The 21,649-nt window shown below is 39.2% G+C and overlaps 1 protein-coding gene across 19 annotated transcripts in view; it reads left to right on the forward strand.

The window, feature by feature from the left end:
• EYA4 (EYA transcriptional coactivator and phosphatase 4) overlaps positions 1–21,649 on the forward strand; it is a 161,948-nt gene that overhangs the window by 83,383 nt on the left and 56,916 nt on the right. For 18 of the 19 annotated variants that reach the window (XR_008462308.1, XM_054162596.1, XM_054162595.1 and 15 more), the window contains exon 3: positions 2,133–2,182. Coding sequence is in view for 17 of the 19 variants with exons in the window: in XM_054162596.1 (XP_054018571.1) it covers positions 2,133–2,182 (50 nt within the window). In the remaining 2 variants the exon portion in view is untranslated. Of the gene's footprint in view, positions 1–2,132; positions 2,183–18,981; positions 19,058–21,649 lie in introns of those variants that run through there. The other variant, XM_054162607.1, reaches the window with a different exon arrangement.

Raw genomic sequence — 21,649 nt, forward strand, 5'->3', positions numbered from 1 at the left:
AAAAATAGCCTGGAAGTAAATATATGCTAAAGAGACGGAGAAAAAAGCTTTCCTGGGATTTAAATAAATTAGATGTATCTATATTTTTAAATAGTGTCAATGGCATTGTTATGTTTTATATTTTCAAATTTTAGAGTTCTGAATAAATTTTATTTTTTGATATTTGAAATTATATTTTATGTATAAAATGAAAATTCTTTTTCTGGCTAAGTCCCCCTGTAACTTTGTTGAGACAATCTCCTTCTGAAGGTACCTTCTGCCTATCAAGGAAGGGCTATTTTAGGGTGTTTTTTTTTAATGGTTGCCTGTGATGTTGACACTCAGTACACCAATTTGAATGAATATTTCTCTTGTTTGCCTATTAACTCACAGTGCAGGGTTTGTCTTGATACTTGATCATGTGCTTTTATCCCAAGTGTTTTGCTGTATTTCAGATGTAGCCTTGCTTTAATAACAAGGTAGTGAACATAAACCTACAGCAATGATGTTGGCATCTGAATGTTTATGAAACAGTGCCCATCAGCTCTGGATTTCTGCGAGTCTTCACTTTTTCTGATGCTGAGCCATGGTATTAATCATAGGTCTCCATGGCACATTATGAGTACAAAGTCCCATACAGCTGCACAGGAGGATCAGTGAAGAAACTATGCCAGAGGAGGAAAATCAGTGATGATGAAACTGAATAACTGGATAGGTTGAAAGATATTTTGTAGTACAAATTAAGCAAAACATAATTAGTAGATGGTTTGTGTTTGCAGCTTTTTGAGTGTTTCGAGTGACACCTGTTAACAATAATAAAGACTGTTCTGAGTTATCATAATGGGGAAATTTTCATTCTTGCTACTGAAAACTGTTAACTATGAATAACTGTAAGCAGTCATACCGTGGGTGTGGGTTTTTTTCCAGTATCTAGAATACAAATGAAGAATAAAAATTGACATCCGTAGAACTGTGCTTGTACTCAGATGTCTATAAGTGTTGTTGCATGACATTCAATTATTTAGGGAAAGTAGATAGCATTAGCCTTTTTTCTGTTTGAGTGGGTGGCTATTTTGCCAGGGACTTCAATAGAAGTAAGTCACAATTTTTTCCCTGAAATGCTTTCAGAGTTGGGGGGAGGAAAAAATGTATATAAGAATCTCTTGGTGTGAGGTATTGCCAAAAACCTGTCATAGCACACGCGCTGGTTGTAATGGGAGTGTTCTTTGTATTCTGTCAGTCACATCAAGTGAGTCTGGGTGACTGTGATATTTCTAGATGGTTTTAAAAATGGAGTTTGGAAACCTCCCACTCAGCCCTGAGTTGTGCATTAGCACAGGAGTGAGCAAAATGTTGTGCATTAGCACAGGAGTGAGCAAAATGTTTTTTTTCGCTGCTAAAAGTACAAGAAATTTAAATTGCCAGAAGGTGCAATTAAATTTTTGCAGGAAATCCAGAAGATTCCAAGGAGATACCTGATCTGCAAGAGAGCAGTTTTCTAGTTCTGTTTGAAATTGATGGATTTTTTTATTTATTTATTTTTTAAACCACTTTTAATTAGCCTATAGCAACATATTGTGAAGGTTAAGCTGGAAGTGGAAATGCCTTCTATATTATTATATATTACAGATATGAGTGAAAATGGTCTACATGTTCATTGATGTCGAAGGAAAATACAGTTAACATAAAGTTAGCAGATTCACAAAATGAAAATTAATGTTTGAATTATTTAGCTAACGCTGCACTTTGCCCCAGAATCTGGTGTTTATTATTGTGAGCTTTAGCAGGAAACAGAAGCAGCATCAACTGGGAAAACATTTCTTTACTGAGCTGAGAACAGGATGGCTTTCTCGTTTCCAAGTGGGGAACCTGGTTCTTTGGTTTCTTTGTTCCTAGCTAGACTACTCCCAAGCTATTTTAGCTGAACATTTTACATGCTAATGGAGCCTGGGTTAGTGCAGTTGGCAGCTGTTCTTGGGATAATAATGAAACACACTGTTTAGTGCTGCATGCTGCTGCTGTAAAATGCGGGAAGTATTTTATAGAGATCATGGTGAGTCGAGCTGGATCCACTTTAAGCACTGTAAGTGCATGAACCGTGAGCAAGGAAGTTGTTTCACATGAGAGTAACTGGCACTTGTTTACTTTTGCAGGTAAAGAAACCTTGTACGGAGTCAGATGGTTCAGAGCAACAGGATCCCAGGTATGCTACTGGAGGGCAAATGCTGACTGACTGCAGTGCAGCGACAGGGCATGAGGCAGAGCTGTGCTACGGATAGATAGCCTCAGGGCGTGAGACACATGTTTCAAAGAACAAACGGTTGGATCAGTTTTAATGGTTTTCACGCCGGAAGGGTTTTTGTTTGTTTGTTTGTGGGGGTTTTTTTTCCCCCTTTCCCCAGTTAAAGATGTGGGATAGCATTTCATTTGTTGAGTTTAGATGGTGTCATAGTGCTGAATTACTATCCTCACTTTAAATAAACAACAACCAACCAACAAACAAATCAAGTAGGGAAATTTGTGTAATCAAATCTCACTTTCTTCTTTTATCCCTTTTCTGCAGAACCGAATCTTGAGGTTTAATGATAATATAGTTTATTTTCAGTGTGGGAAATTCAGTCTTTATTTGGGAAAGTTCACCTTTTGCAAAACTTCTTTGTTTTCACCCACAAGAAAATGCCCTGAGTTCGTAAGTTGGGAAGGGTCCACACGTTCTGTAAAAAGAAACTTTGCAAACACAATGATTTTCAATTTTTCTGTACGTGCAAAAAGGAGAAAAGGAAATGGATTTAACTTCTATGTTTTGCACATCTGTGTATGTGTATAGATAATTTTGACCAGGTGAAGCAGTATTTGTGCCGTTCAATGTGCATCTTCCTGTTGATTAGTGAGCTGCTGAACTACAGTGGATGATTCTCTTCAAATTGTGGTAGTTTGTAGTACTTGTTGTCTAACTTCGTCTTGCTTCTGTTTAGAAGACCTGTTTCAGTTTCACAAAAATTCAGAAGCTTTCATTACAAAGGGGCAGCTACTTGTCAAACCTGATATCACACAGACTGTGGTTAAAACTGAGAAAAGCCAAGTAACTCAAGATTTGCCTCCCCATCCCATCCCTATGTCTTTGTGCCACTGTTGTAGCAGGATCTGGTGGGGTTCTCCTGCAATATCCAAAACCCATGTAATATCTGTTGCTCGAGCTATGCTGTGCACCACCTGATTTTCTTTGATTAGCTCATATCAGTTATTAATAAATTCTTTCATTTAGTTTGGCAAGAACTGAATGTGTGTAGGGGACTACAACATTCAATGTCCATATATACTTATAATGATGTCAGTAGCAGTTTTGCCCTGGACATCAGTGGAGGCACATTTCAGTCCTCATTTAATAACTCACCAATGCAATATTTATCTGTTGTGCTGCCACTTTGGATTAAAATGTATTATAAAGTTCAAGTTTGTTCCAAGTACTTTGAAAGCACAGAGAATCCCAACTTAACAAAACACACTGTGCATGTGCACAGTTTTAAGTGTCTTCCTTGTCCAATGAGGCTGTTATGTTTCAAGCCTTTAAAAATTATGAAGTCCATAGTCTGATGTGGTTTTGTCAGAGTATGATACTGCAGCAAACCTGAGGACACAGAATACAACATGCTGGCATTACCTCTGCACATCAGGATTTTTCTTTTAAGCTGTTGTTAAAATCTTGGTACCAAATCTGAGGAACAGAATTTCTCCCAAGTGCAGAAGGGAGCCCATGCTTCAAATAGTCAATCTGTTGGCTATGTCTGTTAGTTTCATTTTTTTCTGAGATGCCTCTTCAAACAGAAATGTTTTTCACTTTGAGCTCCACAGCCTCGGTTTAAGTATATCTCATAATACGGTTGAAATTAATATTCCTGGCCTGAGTGTGTGCAGTGCTGTGTAAATACACAACCTGAGGCAGAATTTTTTGGTCAGAGCTCCGTTGGCTATGTGACTTTGGTCTTGCAGGGTAATCTCTGACAGACCTTTGGCTGAAGCGGCGCTAGAGGGCACCGCGCAGCACATAAAACTTTAAAGCCTCCAGCAAGGTAATTCTTCTCTAAACAAGGCTTAAGTGAAAACATTTCACATAAAGTGAAACATCAGCATAAAAATGAATGCTGGAGACACAGCCTTACAGAATAGCTCCTGACTTGGGACCTAAGGCCAATATCATTCATTTATTTAGCTAGCTTTATAGTCTGTTGGTTTTGGATTTGAAACTATTACAATAAATGCAGATGGAAAGTGTTTTTACAGTAGGGAAGTAATTAAATTGGGTGTGGGAACTTTGTCAGAATTCTTGGAGTGACATATGTGTATCAGCAGATTCTTTGTCTTACTTGGCTTTGGTTTGTCTTTTAGAAACATTCAAACTGCAGATGTGACTAGTAAATTTTTTTTCTTTAAGAGAATTTACTAACCTATGCAGCATATCAAAAAATGCTTTCCAGGAGTATCCAGCTCAGTAAAGATTAAACTTGCCAGCATTTATTTAGATATAGAGTGGCTCTTATCTCAACAGACAGGCAAGCTGCACAGACAAAGAGGGAACTGGGGTGGATAGGTGAGTTAGTAAACACAGAAGGAAACATGCATGACCTCAGTGTCTCCATCACAATTTTTGATTCCTAAATGACTTTGTCTTACAAATCCTTTCAAAGTCTCTTGGGAGTTACAATCTGGTTGTGTATACTTCAATCCACAGATTTTTAGATATTTCATGTAAATGGTGGTATTAAACCTAATCATAGTGGTATTGGGACCATGTCACTATTATGGTAATTTGTAATAGAAACCAAATTTACCCTGCAGATCAGACTAGCCATCCAGTTGTGCAACAGCCATTGCTGTGTGAGACAAAGGCAGTAGATGGTTGGGACTTGCCAACTTTTATACTACAGGTGTGGGTGAGGCAAGAGTGATTTTCATGGGTGACAATTCTGGCACGCTGACCCTGTATCAAAGTCACTAGTGAATTTAGGAGAAGTTCCTGTGTTCAGAGCCTATAAACATACATTGCTTGTAATGTTTGTATATAATGGATAAACTTTAAAATGGTACCAATCCCAGGTATTCTGAATGGCTCCTTCATTAAATTTAATAGCATACAAAGATTGCAATTGTGCAATGGAAGTTAACTTTTGTGATTATTAATGAGCTCTTTTTTTCCCATAAATAATCAAATAAGCAATTTTAATTCTAATAAGGGAGCATTTTCCTGCCTTAAAATTGTAAGCTGCATTCAGCCTCCTACCTCTAGACCTCGTTGTGGAAATGAGTTAAACCCTCGAATATGTGTGATTCTGAAATCTGGGGAAATGAGAAGGAGCAAGCCCCAGACTCACACTCAGCCACAGCACATTGGTTCTGGCCACACATCCCAGCACAGCATCCTTTTTCAGAGAACAGACTACTCAATGAACATCTCTGCTACCCTCAGATCCTCTTTTCCCTCTTACCAGGCCATCCATAGACTCCACCATAAAACCAGAGTTGCGTCAGAAGTTGAGATCTAACAACAAATAGTAGGTTTTCTGGGCTATAAAATTAAACAGGGAGGTGAGAAATGGGGGGAGGCAGAGTAAGTCTGTGCAAATGGAAATTTAGCAGGGTCTGCTGCTTCTTCCTCCCCCCTGATTATAGGATGAAAAAAATGCTTTTTTGCCTTCTGGAGAGCATAGTAGAGGCTGCAAAAGAAGAATGATGAGATTTTTCTAACAGCTGAGACACAATTTCTTTTTTGCCTGGAAAGGTAAAGAGAAATGTCCATATATTTCGTATACTTTCTGTATGTAAACTGTGACCTTTATAATATGAAGATTACATCTATGGGGAAAAAAGGGAAACTTGTAAGATTTTGACAGGTAGTTTTGTACACTTGGGATGAAAATTGACTGATAAATTAGGAAAATACACAGTGGTATCAAAAAGATGTTATTTTGACTGTTCGCAAAGGGCAATGGTGTATTGGTAAGTTAAAATTGAGCCCTATGGAGTGAGAAAACTCTATCCTTGTTGCATAACTTTCACTACAAACCTGTGGATCCAGTGTCTCAAGATAGATGCATTCTTCCTGACTTGTCTTTCCCTTTATATACTGGTGGGTTTTTTGTTTGTTTCTGTGTTTTCTTGTTTATTGTGTGGATTTTGGTTGGTTGGTTGACTTTGGTGTGTTTGGTTCCTTTTAATTTCTAAATGAAAAAAGAAAAAAGGGAGGGGGGGAGGAAATAAGCTGCTTTCAAGCAAACTCTCCATTTTAAGGATTTGTCAGAGAAGTGTAATCAAAGGCATTATAGCTATTGCATTAGTATTAGCTAGACAAAGTTTATTCCTACGTATTGCTGAGCTATACAAATTCACCGGTGATGATCACTGGTGAATATTGAACCGTATTTATAGACACAGTTGCCATATAAACAGGGTGCCCCAAAAAGCATACAGAAATTGGGGTTTTTTAAATGTGTTTTAAAAAGGTCTCCAATATTTCCGTTTGATATGGGTTTCAGTGAATCTTTCAGTATAGATTGCAGCCGTTCATCAGATGATTGCTGTTCTGTTTCTCCACACCCACACTGCTTAAAGGTGCACTACATAGGAAGATTTAAAAGATAAGATTTCCTGTTTCTGTTACTTCATCCTAAAGTCTCTCTTAAAGCTTCTAAATGAGAAATAGGCTTTCACATTTTCTCTCTTGTCTCAGGATATATCCAAGTGCATGCATGTGTCCAGAGACACATACTGCCATTAAAGCATTCACAAGTAAATAAATGGTATTGAATGTCAGGGAAGAGCTACTGCAGTTTTCACATTCAGTTCACTTGATCAAGGTTTGTTTCCTCTACAGTTTGAGGGCACTGTTGTGAATATGATGTTCACTATGCTTACTGCATCTGAGCTATGTGGGTACTGCATGAGTGCATTAGTGGACGGTGCCCATCCATATATTTAACAAAAATTAAAAGGAAAATAACATGGATCTTCCACATCTTATTCTGGACAGTCAGATCATCAAAAGTGTTTTATTCTCAGCCATTTGAACTGTGTAAATTGCACTTGAGATTTCTTTTTCAATTGTTCCCACAACAAAACATTTACAGTGTTATCTTGAGGTGATTACCCATGGTTGATTCTTTTGGTCAGGTGTTGGGTTTGGTTTTATACCATGTAATTGTGCATGTTTACCAGATTCATAGATTTGTAGAATACCACACTGGAAGGGACCTCAAGGATCATCTAGTCCAACTTTTCAGGGTAAGAATATAGTTTAAATGAGATGGCCCAGCACCCTGTCAGGCTGGGCCTTGAAGCTGTCTAATGCAGGGGAATTCACCTCCCTTGGGAGTTTATTCCAATGTCTAATAATATGAATGGTAAAGAAAATTTTTTTCTGGTATCTGGTCCGAATCTCCCCAGTAGCAGCTTGTACCTATTACCCCTTGTCTTTACCATGTGACTCTTTGTAAAAAAGAAGTCTACCTCTTCATGATAGCTGCCCTTTATGTACTTGCACATGGGTATGAGGTCTCCCCTTGGCCTTCTGAAAGCTAAACAAACTCAGTTCTCTCAGCCTTCCTTCATATGACAGATCTAACATTATAACTCCTCAACTCAAATTCAAGCTTTACAGCTATCTGATGGATTCTGTGATGATGCTGTCTTGCCTTTTCCATAACTATTTGAACACAGCTGATGCTTTGCCTACCAGTTTCTAGGAGAGTGAGGCCAGCAGTACCTTCCTGTTCACTTACAGTTCAAGAGATGAACAATAAATAATTACTGCTATGTGATGAAGTTTTAATGATTGAGCTGCCAAGCAAGAAAAGCTAGCAATAGCTATGGAAACTGCCACTGAAGTTTCACCCATGTTAATTTTAAAGGAAAATAGTTTTGATTGTGCAGTAAAAAGTGTGCAAGCTAGACTAAAAAGATTTTATGTGTCATTTAGCCACATTATGCTCCCTCATTTTCTTCTCATCCATGTCATATTTAGAAGATAAGGCTTTGTTGTCTGTGAACCATATGTACCTTATCTTGGCTAGAGGGTAATTTAAATCCTTTCAGAGTCAGTAGTAGTGTAGCTCCACTGTATCTCACACTGTATAATCTGTAGATCATAATGATGTGGTAAATGGGCTTCATTTGAGGAAATGGGATATTGAGAGAACCCTGTCTAATTTAGGCAATGAAGGTGAGATTCAGCTCACCCTGATGTAGATGTGTAAGGAAGGCACTTCTGAGATAAGATTTATCTGATGTTATTTCTATTGACTATAAAGACAGCTTACTGTATCCTTCTTCTGGGTAACCATGAAGACTCCACCAGCATCACCTGTTGCGCTGCTGATTTATTACAAGGAGACCAGCCAGATACCAAATATGAGCAAAAGCAATGAAAACATTCATTTTGATTTTCTGCAAAACTGTTCAGTTCCAGAAGGGAATACATGCAAGAATAAGATTATTCTTTAGGCAGTAAAAACCACTTTGTGACGAGCTGCCTGTATTTCTTGAGTTTAAGACAAAGTATAAAGTGGAACAGATACAGCTGAAAATGAAAAATTGCCACAAGTAATTTTGGGAACTGCAAGAAAAAAAAACAAAAATCAGTCAACAGGAGGGATAGTGTGTGTTTGTCAGAATATAACATTCATGTCAGTGAGGCCACTGCATTTATAACCACTGCACCTAAGAGAAATGTTTGGCAGGAGCAAGCCCAGACTTCTCAGTCAAGACAGTGGCTGGCAAAAAATGTATCACAATTTTCCAGTTTTAAAATAACTATGTAGTGGAGTAAGATTTCTCATAAAGGCTTCATTCTGGGACACACAGGCTGAGCTTGCAGTCAAGAGAAAGTTTTATACAAATCTGTTACTTATTAAAGGTTTGGTACACGTACTTAGTCTGCATGCCGCTTAGGCGGTTGGAGTCATTCAAAATAACACGTAACTGAATGGCGTACAGCATCCACAACAACTGCATGATAGTTGCTGAAAGGAGTATGTTGCCTTGCTATCTATGTTGTATTTTCAGACATCTGAAGGGTCTGGAGAACAAGTCTTGTGAGGAACAGCTGAGGGAACTGACGCTGTTTTGCCTGGAGAAAAGGAGGCTGAAAGGAGACCTTGCTCTCTACAGGTTCCTGAAAGGAGCATGGAGCCAGGCAGCTGTCCATCTCTTCTCCCTTGTAACAAGTGATAAGATAGAAGAAATGGCCTCGTTGTCCCAGGGAAGGGTTTGGGCTTATATTAAAAGAAAGTTCTTCACTTAATGGGTTCTCAAAGACTGAAACTGGCTCCCTAGAGAGGTAGTTGAATTCCCATCCCTGGAGGCATTTCCAAGAGGTGGAGATGTGCTGCTTAGAGACATGGTTTAGCCCCACACTTGGTAGAATTAGAGAGCGGCTGTACACAATGATCTTAAAGGTCTTTACCAACTGAATCCATTCTGTCATTCTGTCATTCTGACTTGCAGTTTTCAGGCAGCACAAGTCTTTCCTATCTTTAGAGCAGTCTCCGGCTGCTGTGTGCCGATGTCCTCATTCGTTAACTTTAGAAATTCAGTCTTCTGATTACCCAGGGTCTATTGAAACTGGTCGCTGTCTGCTCGTCGGTTTGTGTTGGCTCTGGATCAAGCCTCCAAAGAGTTCTAAAAATATATATGATATGTTTACAGAAATTACAATAATCTATTTGGAGTGCAAACACATGGTAACTGATGACATCACAGGCAAGTATTTGAATAGTTTATATTGAAAGATCCCTGTGGCTTTCACAATGAAATTAATGTATTTTTTATATTTCAGATCTGTTAAAAATTCCTGTTGTGTTGTTACATTAGTGATACTATTTTCTGTGTGATCCCAAGCCAGACCAGTGTTAAGACTTCCATTAACCTGAATCAATGGCAGGTCAAACGTTGGAATAAATGAAAGCAACAAGAACCAAGAAGTTTTGAACACTTCTTGGAAATTAATGTCACCTCATTTCAAAAAGAAAAAAATATAAAACAAAACAGCAACAACAACACAACAACAAAAAAACACAGACAAAAAAAGAACAAAACCCAATCCAAACCAATCCAAAAACTCCAAGAACAAACAAACAAAACCCTCAAAAAAGCCATAACAAAACAAAAGCTCCAACCCCCAAAATTTTAACAGAGTGTTAGCAGAAGTAATTTTGGAGTTATGGTCAAGTGAAATAGAATAGAATAGAATAAACCAGGTTGGAAGAGACCTTCAAGATCATCGTGTCCAACCTATCATCCAGCACCACCTAATCAACCAAGCACCCTATCAAGTCTCCTCCTGAACACCTCCAGTGATGGTGACTCTACCACCTCCTCGGGCAGCGCATTCCAGTATCACACAGTATCACAGTATCACAGTAACTAAGGTTGGAAGAGACCCCAAGGATCATCAAGTCCAACCTGTTCCAACAGACCTCACAGATTCCAATGGGCAATCACTCTCTCTGTGTAGAACTTCCTCCTAACCGCCAGCCTAAACCTCCCCTGGTGCAGCCTGAGACTGTGTCCTCTTGTTCTGGTGCTGGTTGCCTGGGAGAAGAGACCAACCTCTGCCTGTCTACAATCTCCCTTCAGGTAGTTGTAGAGAGCAATAAGGTCACCCCTGAGTCTCTTCCTCTCCAGGCTAAGCAACCCCAGCTCCCTCAGCCTCTCCTCATAGGGCTTGCGTTCCAAGCCCCTCACCAACTTTGTTGCCCTTCTCTGGACACGCTCCAGCAAGTCAATTACGTAGTCTTTTTGTTTAACATCACAGACATCACATACCAAAGGTAAGAGCTTTCTAGTGTGAATTTGTGCTGCTGGAATGCAAGAACCAACCACTGCTAATGATGTAAAACCTTTCTGCAAAAAAGAGGAGAAACCTAATAGATCTGGAAAAGAGATAATAGTCTCTGAGAAAGAGAAAAATGTGCTATTCTAATAATTCCAAATGTATTGTTATCTGTTAGTAGGAATATGTCGTATTTGTGAGATAGAGTAGCTAGTACAAAATACTGTGCAAGTGAATTCTGGAACTTACTAATTTAAAGGATTTATTTTATTTGCTCTCCTCTTAGAAACATGCTGTCATACATATTTCCTTAAGTGTATTTTTTAAACTATTAAAAATGTATTGAGTAGTGGCTTGAACTGCATACTCTTATTTCATGACTCCTATTTTTTCCTAGTTTTCACTCAACAGATGCAAAATTATATGCATGCAAAAGTACTTGATAGTTTGCACATTTATTAACTGTGTATAGCCTCATGTCTTAAATATCTTAAATTAATGTCCTAAACACTAGGCTGTTGTGAGAACTGTTCCACTTTGTATAAGTATTACATATTTCCTGGAGTGGTGACTTGAACCAGGGCATCCTGCCACCAGCACACATAAATGTAGTCTGTTTTGCTATCCCAGACTGACCTGCATGAAATTTTTCCGTTGTCTTATTACTGTCTTATCCAGTACTATTATATGAACAAAGGTGGCCACTCCCAGGATGTTACTGTGCACCCATCTCTCCTTTAAACTTCTTATAATTCCTTCTTCTGTGCATGCTTTCTCAGAGAAAGGATGTTTTCTATGTGACTATTTGTGGCTCATTACATGGGATGACTGGGACCACTCCATATATTTCTATAATTAATAGTTTTGACATAGTTGTGACTTCCAAAGTGCTTTGTGATTTTTGAGCCTGCTTGAGAGTGCAAGTTGTTTAACAAGCCTCAGACATAAAACCACCCTCAGACATGGTGAGCTATTGTTGTTTATCTTCTGTTATCCTAGGCAGTGGGATGGTGAGTGCTCTTCAGCATAAATCCATGTTAGTGCTCTTTATAACATCTGGGAAAAGCTTACAAAAGTGAATCTCTGGAGCGTTGTCAATAAATAAGTATTAATGACAATCCAGTACCAAAAACCTGTCAACAACTAAAAAGGGAAAAAGATCTACTGAAGAACTGCAAAGAACACAACAAAAAATTCCACACCAAAATTATCTTGCTTACAGTAATCATTTTCATAGAGAAATGGCAGCCTGTAAAAATTAATTAAGTTTCTTGAAAGCACATTGAAATAATCAATGTAACCCATTAGTCAGCATTTTGGAACATCTCATTAGCAACACAGGTGCAGCAGTGCATGGTGCAGTTCTTCCATCAGTTTCTCCATTCCCTTTATCATCCCTTTTATATGTGGGTGTTGTGGCACAGCGTAAGTTGGGCAACTATAGCAGCTAGTTTTACACCAGGCAGAAATGAGAATATTACATGTTCTAGTAATACTACTTCTGGATAAACAGATGGCATAATGTAATATATATGCTGATGGCACCAGTTAAATGCAATTTTGAGTCCATTTGCAAGGCTATTCTAACTCTTCCCCATTCACTTTCTGTAGCAAAGCTAGCACTAAGTCTATAGATGGAGCAGGACTAAAGCCATCCCAGGGGCTTAGCATGCACTTGGTTGTTACTCACTAGTTTTGGCTACATCAGATACTAGTGTGAACAGGTGGGACAGTGTCCTCTCTGACTGCCAGTGATGCAGCTGACTTCTGTCAGATTGTGGTGGAGGCACTGGTAGCCCAATGTACAGCCTGAGCTGTAACCAGTTGCACAGATAGATAGTATTTAAGTTCTCTTGTACATCTGTTCTTCATGCTGCATTATCTACCAGCTAGCATTTGTTTGCTCTCTGCAAAGTGCCCTTGGATTGTTAGTTCCAAGATGTCAGCCTGGCAGTCGCTGGGCTAGCTGAGATTAATTTCTATGTAAAGTGAGTGTATTGCCGAACTGCAGAGCAGACAGGCAGGGTCCAAGTGATTGACCTTTCAAAGATAAGTTTGTTTTACTTCCCATTCCTGTTCTTCCTCCCTACACACACACCCACACACTCATTTTGACTACATTGTATTGAATATGTTCTCCTAAGTCATGGTGCTTTTTGGTATACTTAGTCTTCCTCAGTTTCAGAGGGAGGGGCATGCATTTCATATTAATTAATTTGATCCTTCAGTAATGACTTGGAATAGGGTAAATACTATTTTTGAGCAAAAGATGATAGAATCCAAGTTTATCCCTGCAAGTATTTTTACTTAACTGAACTGTATTTTGAGCCATAAAATTGCAGCACATAAAATCACAATAAGAAGGAGCTCTGTTTCTTTCTTTTTCCCTTGGTCTATTTTTTGCTCTGTCATATCATATTACAGCAATGCACAGGAGAACTAATTCAGACTCTGTTCCAGCTTCCTTGACCTCTTGGACACTCCAATTATATTTCACCATTGGTGAGTCTGAATAGTAAAGTACTTGGTTCCACCTACTTTGCACTTCAAATCCAGCTGAATAGATTTCTAGAAGGAAGCAGGTCTTAGAAAGCCTGGCCTTTTAGATCCACATCCCTTATTCTGAGATTGGTATGGCTTACTTCATAAATTAATCACTTTTTTTCTTCAAATATTTTAAGTGTTGAGTTCTTGACTAGCTATTTCATAACCTGTTCAGACACAAATTTTTAAGTACCATCAGTCAGTCTGTGTACTCAGGACCATTCAGTACCATATTTAGTATGCTGTGATAGACTTTAATGTGGCAAAAGTCAACTTTCTGCCATCCTACTTGATCCTAACTACTTGTTAGAATAGTAATGCAGGAAACAAGAATAGAAGGAACCAAAAAAACCCCAAAACACCAACACATTAAAAAAGACTGCATGCAAATAAACCAATTCTGAAGTGTGCTTTCTGCTTTCTAATGTCCGTATCTTCATGTTGCACACGTGTGTTAAAACTCTTTTAATATTTAAGACTTGGTCTGCTCTCTTTATGTTAAGGTACCCTTATCAGAGAGTAACTGTACTTTGGCCCTCTCTGCACACAGCACAGCCTGAGCACCAATCTTTGTCCTCTGGGAACAGTAGTCACAGGATCCAGATGACAGTAGGAACCAGACTCCTCTAGGCAGCATCTGGCTCTTCGGCAGATTTGTCAAGCACTTCTCTTAATGGATTTGGATTTGCCCAGGGCTCTTTTATGTGGTTACATTGCAGATGGTCTGTCTGTTCTATCTTCTCCATTTGAATGCTTTTATTTAAAATAATATTTTTAAAAAGAAAACAAAAAAACCCCTCTCATCTGGCCCTCAGAATTTACACATTCCTTTCCAACTTTAAAGATTCTTTATGGGTCTTACAAGATGACTGTATAGGCTCCTTTCTGTTAGAAATCACAAAGCTTTCCATATATTCAAATGTGTACCCTGAGTTTTGTTGGCAATTCTGGACTTGGTTCTCCAGTTTAGCTGCCAAGTGTTATAATTTACTGTGCTCTGAGCCTGAATTGTTGTCAAATTTCTTGGGTGATTACTTTGTCTTTTGTAGAACAGAGGTAACTTTACCTCACCTTGAAGCATAAAATACACTTGCCGTCCACTAGCCATCCACTTTTGAGAACCTACATTCAAATCTGGATTTGGTTAACTGTGAAAATGGGCATAATGGTCTCAATCTAATTCATTGGGGGGGGGTGTGTGTGTCTGCCATTTAAGTGAGGCCCAGGATTGACACAGCAAGTCTGTGGGAGGGTATATTTGGCAGATCTGTGGCACACACAGTACCCAAATAAATAAAGCAATTTCATTGATTGATTGACTTTTTAGCAAAATTATTTATTGTATGGCATGAGCAAAGATGGCAGAGAATCACAGTATCACAAAGGCTGGAAGAGACCTCGAGGATCACTGAGTCCAACCTGTCACCACAGACCTCATGACTAGACTATGGCACCAAGTGCCACATCCAATCTCCTCTTGAACACCTCCAGGGATGGTGACTCCACCACCTCCCTGGGCAGCCCATTCCAATGACGAATGACTCTCTCTGTGAAGAACTTTCTCCTCACCTCGAGCCTAAACTTCCCCTGGCATAGCTTGAGACTGTGTCCCCTTGTTCTGGTGCTGGTTGCCTGGGAGAAGAGACCAACCCCTTCCTGGCTACAACCACCTTTCAGGTAGTTGTAGAGGGCAATGAGGTCACCCCTGAGCCTCCTCTTCTCCAGGCTAAACAACTCCAGCTCCCTTAGCCTCTCCTCGTAGGGCTTGTGCTCGAGGCCTCTCACCAGCCTTGTTGCCCTTCTCTGCTCTTAGGTGAATTTCGGTTTAGTTCAGTTTCAACTTACAATGGCATCTCTGTCACTTTAATTTCTAAAGGTTTTGGAGGTATTTATTTGCTTTTTCGTATACAAGTAGTTGGCAGGTGACTAGACATAGGACCGTGATTTATTCCTGGATTAATTCAGGCTTGTGTCTTATTTCACTTCTAATGATGTAGATTAAACTAAGCAGAAAAACAAGCTCTGCCTGTGCTCTCAGGGATGCAGTGCTTCTCATGACATTCTCCAAATAGTATAGAGAATCATATTCATCCCCCTTAGTGTTTCATTATTAGACTATATTTTACAACAATCATATTTTAAAATTTGATGTGAAACAAAAATAATTATAAAAATACAGTATCATTATTATTATCTCCCACCCTGGTGCCTTGTCTTACAAATCACATTCTTAACAACCGGGAAACCAGTGCTAAGTGCAGTGAAGTTATAGTCTTAAGTCTGCAATATAGGTGTGTGTGAACTTAAAAACCAGCAGCTCTGTAGGGTTCATTTCCTCTTCACTGCTTTTATCCTCAGGACTTGGACAGAATCAGATAGTTAATGAGTTTTAAAGGCTAGGCAGTATGTCAGAAGTCATAGCAAGGTCAAACCATTTGGTATAAACTCTTTTATCAGAGGAAACTGTAAAGGACAGTTTCCACCAGGCAGGCTGGTTTCCAGTATTGCTTTGTGTTTGCAGGAAGAGAGAGAGGCTGGAGCAGTGGTACTGCCCACTGGCCCATGCAAGTGTTCCCCCTGCCCAGCTGAGACATTGGCATGTGCTGGAACTGGAGGTGTTACAGATTTGCAGCTGGTACCTGCCTCTTCTTATGTCTAAAGGGGATAATTCAGGGCAGATTGTGCCCTAGAGTCCTCAGCAACACGTATTTATGGACTCTTAGAAAAATCACCTACATCACCCCAAATTAAAAAGGCATATAAAAAGTACATGTATGCTTTAAGACTCAAATTATAAAATGACTTGGGGAAATCAAACAGAGAAGTAAAATGTAATGTAATCATTTGGTATCAGTCATAAAGGGCTGCCAGCGCAAGTACGTTTATCAGAGCATCTTTCTGTCTCTTGCTAAGAATAACAGAAATTGTTTTGAATGCACTTAGTTCCTAAAAGTGACTGAAATGATCTCTTCGTTCTTTCAACTGCATAGGTAATAAAGTCTACTGGACTTAAGAGGAATCATCAGATAATGAAGCAGTTAAAGCATCAGGCAGTCAGAAAGTGGCATATATTTATTTTATATTCTAAACCTAGCTCATTGTTGTGACTGCAATTAGAGAACAGAAATAATTGCTTTTGACACAAACTGTTTTGGAGCCAAACATAACGTTCTCCACATGAGGTAAACGACAGAATATTTGTCTTGGGAGCCAAATTCAGCTCAGGTTTAACTTTTAAGGGAAACTTCACTGTTTAAAGTGTGATGTGTTAATGTTTCCCATGTTAAGACTGCTTGCCAGTAACTCCTTATATTTTATATTTTAAAAGGAAAAAAGAAAAAGAAAAAAAAACACAAAACCAAAACAACAGCAACAAAAAACCCACAACAAAACAACTCAGAGAAATCCACAACATTAAAATACTAAGCTTTGAATGGAGCATGAAACCTACAAGTATTTGGCAACTTGTGTACAGTGCCTGGTCTGTCATCATAACTCATCCTTTTTGGAGGTGGATGAAGTTCTCACAAGGCCCCTTCTAAGAAATTATGTTGAAATGAGGTATGATTACTCTAATACAGCACACTTGAAAGAGCTTATTTTCCCATGGGCAATCCCTGACAAAGAAGAACCATGTCTCAATAACTAGTTTGAAATAGAACAGACTTTTCAGTTCAGGGTAAGTCAGCCACAACTCTGCTTTCTTGTTATGAAAGTGTGAGTTCATACTTACATCATGCAGTCAAGCTCCACTGAAGCAAAATGTCCAGACTTTCATCCCTCATTGTCCAATTTTATATTTGCTTGAGTATTTCCTTACAAGAACACAGTTGGCATTATAATATTGTAATTACTAATCTTATAATTGCTCATATTATTACTGTATTTCAATTAATAATCTATATATGGATCAGGCACAAATGTCTACACCTAGGGATCCCAGCTGTCCCATCTTCACTGGTGATGGTGTTTATGCAGCAGGTAAAGGGAATTAACTACGTGCCCCCTTGCTGAAAATGGGCATCCAGCTACTCCACATGCAAACCTAGAATGAAGGGTACTTAGGAGGTTTATCAGATCGAAATGTAAGAGCTACCCCATTGCACAAGGAGATCTGAAGTACCTTAGGAAAGGGTATGAGGAATTGTATCACTTCCTCCCCAAAACCAGTATTTGGAAGGTAGCACAATGCTGATGTTATCCCTAGAAATTCCTCTTTCTCATTTGTGCATAAGTACCAGGGATTTGGAGGACCTTCAGTGCTTTGATGTTTCTTTCCATCTAAGTCTGCTGTTAACAAGTGGTTTGGAAGAGGGCATTTCCTCTCATGAAAAGAGTGAAGGTGCTAGAGCATACCCTATTTATTGTCCATAGTAAATCAGGGATTCAAACAGCCTTTTCAAAACTCCTCCCATTGTTCCACCTGAAATCAGACTGCCATGCCCCGAGGAACACTGCCCTGTGCTTTTTCTGGGGTGTTTTGAAAGTCTGTGCACTAAGCAGTGTGGCTTCAAAGGCTATGTGTTACAAAGGACAGATTAGCAACAGGCTAGTAATTGGCAGAGCTAATCATCGCCACATTCCTCTGCATATATGAGAAATAGTCTTTGTTGCTCAAATTAGACTTAAAAACACAAAAGGAAGACTTAATGAGATTCTCCTGTCACTTGTCACCGGGTTTGTTACCTGCTCCTTACCTCTGACCAGGTCACCTGTAAGAGATGCAGAAAGGACTCTGAAATTCCCAGCAAGTTTTTCAGATGGGACTCTGAGCAGTTATTCTGCAGAAGCTGCAGCCAAGGCACAGGCTTGCTGTTTGTGTTTCAGTCAGCCCCACAGAAGTGTTTGTTATTTGTTTATGACACAGTTCATCATGTTGTAAGAACCACAGAATTTGTGAATGCCATTTCATCTGGAAGTGATCAGAAGTGGAAATAGGAGCTGTTCGGTCTACTACTCTTAAAATGTAGCCCTGTGAAACAAAAACTTGAATTTAGGTCTTGTGTATCTGTAAACCAGTAGCTTGTATTTCCTGTAAGCTGGATATCTGACAGCTCCCTGTGGAACAGCAGTGTCATTATCACTTTTTGATTTATTTAAATGCTCGCATAATGACTTCAAAACCTACTTCAGCCACAAATTTTTAAGTAGCAGATGAAGCGTGAATTTAACCTCCTGTGTACCTTCACATGTTTTCTCTTCATACCAGGAATGGTAACTGTGTAATGCAGCCTGTGGGTGTGTGGCCAGGTTTGTGGCAGTGTGAGAGACATGACTCTACCTGAGCTCACCTCTAGCATGAGATCATTGCTGCTGCTGCTGGGATTGTGTTTGGAATGGGATTAGTGTGTGCCAGGTGGTGCTCAGGCACACTGCCGTACAGAGCAGGTTCGGAATGGTCCAGCCTGTACATGGACCAATAGAATTGATCTCCCTACCATTCTCTGCTATGCCATCCTGACGGACCTTGCTGTTGATTAGTTTAGATGTTCTCTGTCTGGCTCCTAGATTGGTTTTCTCCAACCAGATGCCTTTTTATTTAAGAAGAAGGGAAATATCTTTTCAGACACCATGTTACCTCTTTCCAGATACTTCCTCCAGTGCCTGGTGCATAGACACTGAACTGAAATCATACCACATCAAATCTGTGGCACTCCCATTTGAATAGCCCAAGAAAAAGATCTAAAACTCTGGGATCCAGCTGGCCAGAAGGTATCGTTCTGTGTAGCTTTTCTTTTTGTGCGTGCACTAGTATATTGCATCAGAATAAATAGTGCCCTCTATAAAACTATCGTGTGCCTTCATCAAATGAAACCAACCAAAACCTACAGAGTGGGGAGGTAAGGTAGAAGGGGAGCCATATGGAAAGAAAAGCCTCATGTTATTTGCCTTTTCAGTGACAGCCTGCCTGTTTCACTAGTGCAGACCTGTGTTTTGTAACTGAAGAAATCTCCTGAGCGTAGAGAGGGTTGAGCTGGAAGTTTGTGCTGAGGTAAATAATTTGATATGTTCCCCCCTGATTTGCCTTGATTTTTATCTATTCCTTGTAATACTTGTTGGGTTTGGACAAATGGACTACATGTCCAACAGGAGACTCTAGAAGTGAGTCCTAGAAATTATTCTGGGTTTTAGCTACAAGTGTGGAAATGCAGATTAATTTCACATTGTCTTTTAATTGTGTGAGGGAAATGGCATTCATTCCCAATGAAAGTCAGAAAGCAGGGAGAAAATAATGTAATGTGGATTTGTGGCCAACTGATCTGCACTAGAATAAATAGTTTTCTGTGGTTTTCTGGAAACCACATTAAATGATGTTAAACTGAAATAATGTGTCCCAGTCAATCAGGAACCAGGGGAAACCATGCAGTTACTGACTTCTAAGCAAATAATAGTTTTCAGCGATTTTACAGCATGACAATCCAAGCCTTTTAAACTCATTACTGTGTTTAGTCACCACCAGAGTAAACCTAACCTTTTCACCTTTGTTTTGTTCCTCAAGCAGGAAAAGAAACTGTCAGTTTTTCTTTTCCAGCAAAAATAAGCTTTTATTTGTAAGCCTTTTTGGTTTTTTACAGTATTTAGGTGTTTTTTCTCACTGGACTTATGAAGGAGAAATCCATATATTCCTTTCTGTAAAATAATATCTGCTTATTAGTACAGTGTGAAATAGCTGCACATTAGATTAACAAATTCTATTGCCTTTGTCATTTGCTCATGCAGTGTGAAAAGTGGGAAGCGTAGATTTAATGAAGACAAAAAATATTTGACACCTTGGTTGTCAGGAACCACAGAGAAACCCAAGGTAGCACAGGGTCAAAAAGGGGGGGGCAATTGCAAAACTTTAACTGGAGAAGTGAGCCAGGGGCTGGGGCAGAAGCTGCAGTGCTGTTAAAAGAAATGTCCTTCTCTGGCTGTGAATGGTGCAAGGAGGCACACTACAATGCTGGTCTTTGTCATCAAACCTCTTTGCCCATGTTCTCAGCTGAGCCCTATGTACCAAGTGTGTCCCAAGCATTGACACTAGCTGCCTCATGAGTTTTTTTTCCTCCTGGAATTAGAGCTTGAATAGCCAAGAGAAGGATAATAGGCATTTGTGAGGTAAGATTGTGAGATACAATTGCAACCAGTGCCACTTTGTGCCCCAAAAGATGACTGAGGAGTCCCATCCTCTGCAAGAAAAGCAGTAGTGTTGAGGTCAAAAAGGCTGTTAAACAAACTTTGTACTAGAAAGACCCTCCCTGCAAGTAGTTACGGCAATCCCTAGATGGAGGTTTAACTTGAGAGATGGAAGCAGCATGATGATGTTCAAGCTTGTAATGAATCATCCATGTTCGTAAGGAATCTACTACAGTCAGTATCGTACTCTCACAGCTCTACAAAGCTGAACATCATGATGTGCTAGTTATTTATTGCCAATCTGGTATTTTTTAACATGGTAGAAAAGCTGTAATGCTGTAATACTTTGTTTCAATAAAATTCCCTCCATTTTACATCCTCTCTCTGATACTGATTGAGGACTGACAGAGAAATATTTTTTTAGAGTATCGATGCAGCATTCATTTTGATCCTTTCTCTTACTTTTGGAATATGAAAGGTGACACCAAAAAAACATGAGAAATGGAAATTATACTAAACCCACCTTCCATCTCCAAATGATTGTAAAACAAAATAAAAAATTAGCACTTGTTTTCTGGATTCTTTAAAAAAGAAATAGATCTCTGAAAGCACGTTTTGTTGTATCTCTATAATGTGAAAATTTTCACTCGTTCTTAGCACCGTGTTAGATCCCTTTACATGTTAAGAACTTATGCCTCAGGGAGAGTGGAAAGGAGATCTACCTACATTTGGGTTTAAGTCTGTCAGGCTCCAGAATTCACAGGGTGAAGGGGCATGCTTTTGACAGATTATGCCTGTAATAGCAAAGTTCTGCTGTTTTGGCCATGTATTAAACTTCAAAAGATGTACAGGAGTAGTGGATGAGCCCGGGAAAACAAGGGAGGTGGTCACTTCAGCGGAGCAAAGTAATCTCATTGATTTTGCTGTTTCTTCATTACCTTTAAAAGATGACAAAGGCTGCCATAAACAGTGTAAAAGAAAGTACTATTAACCTGTATTTTAGAGTTAGTGTAACAACTGGAAAAGTCACTGTGGCAGTTTTAGGCTGATGCCTAGGAAATTTTCCACAGATCTTGACTAGAAAGTGGTAGAATGTAAATAAATTACCATTGGATGTAAAGGGAAATAATGATAAGGTCTAAATAATCCCATTGGACAGATAGCTAACATAAAGTTAGTTGTATAAGC

The sequence above is a fragment of the Dryobates pubescens genome, chromosome 6 (genome assembly GCF_014839835.1).
Source record: "Dryobates pubescens isolate bDryPub1 chromosome 6, bDryPub1.pri, whole genome shotgun sequence".
NCBI lineage: Eukaryota > Metazoa > Chordata > Aves > Piciformes > Picidae > Dryobates > Dryobates pubescens.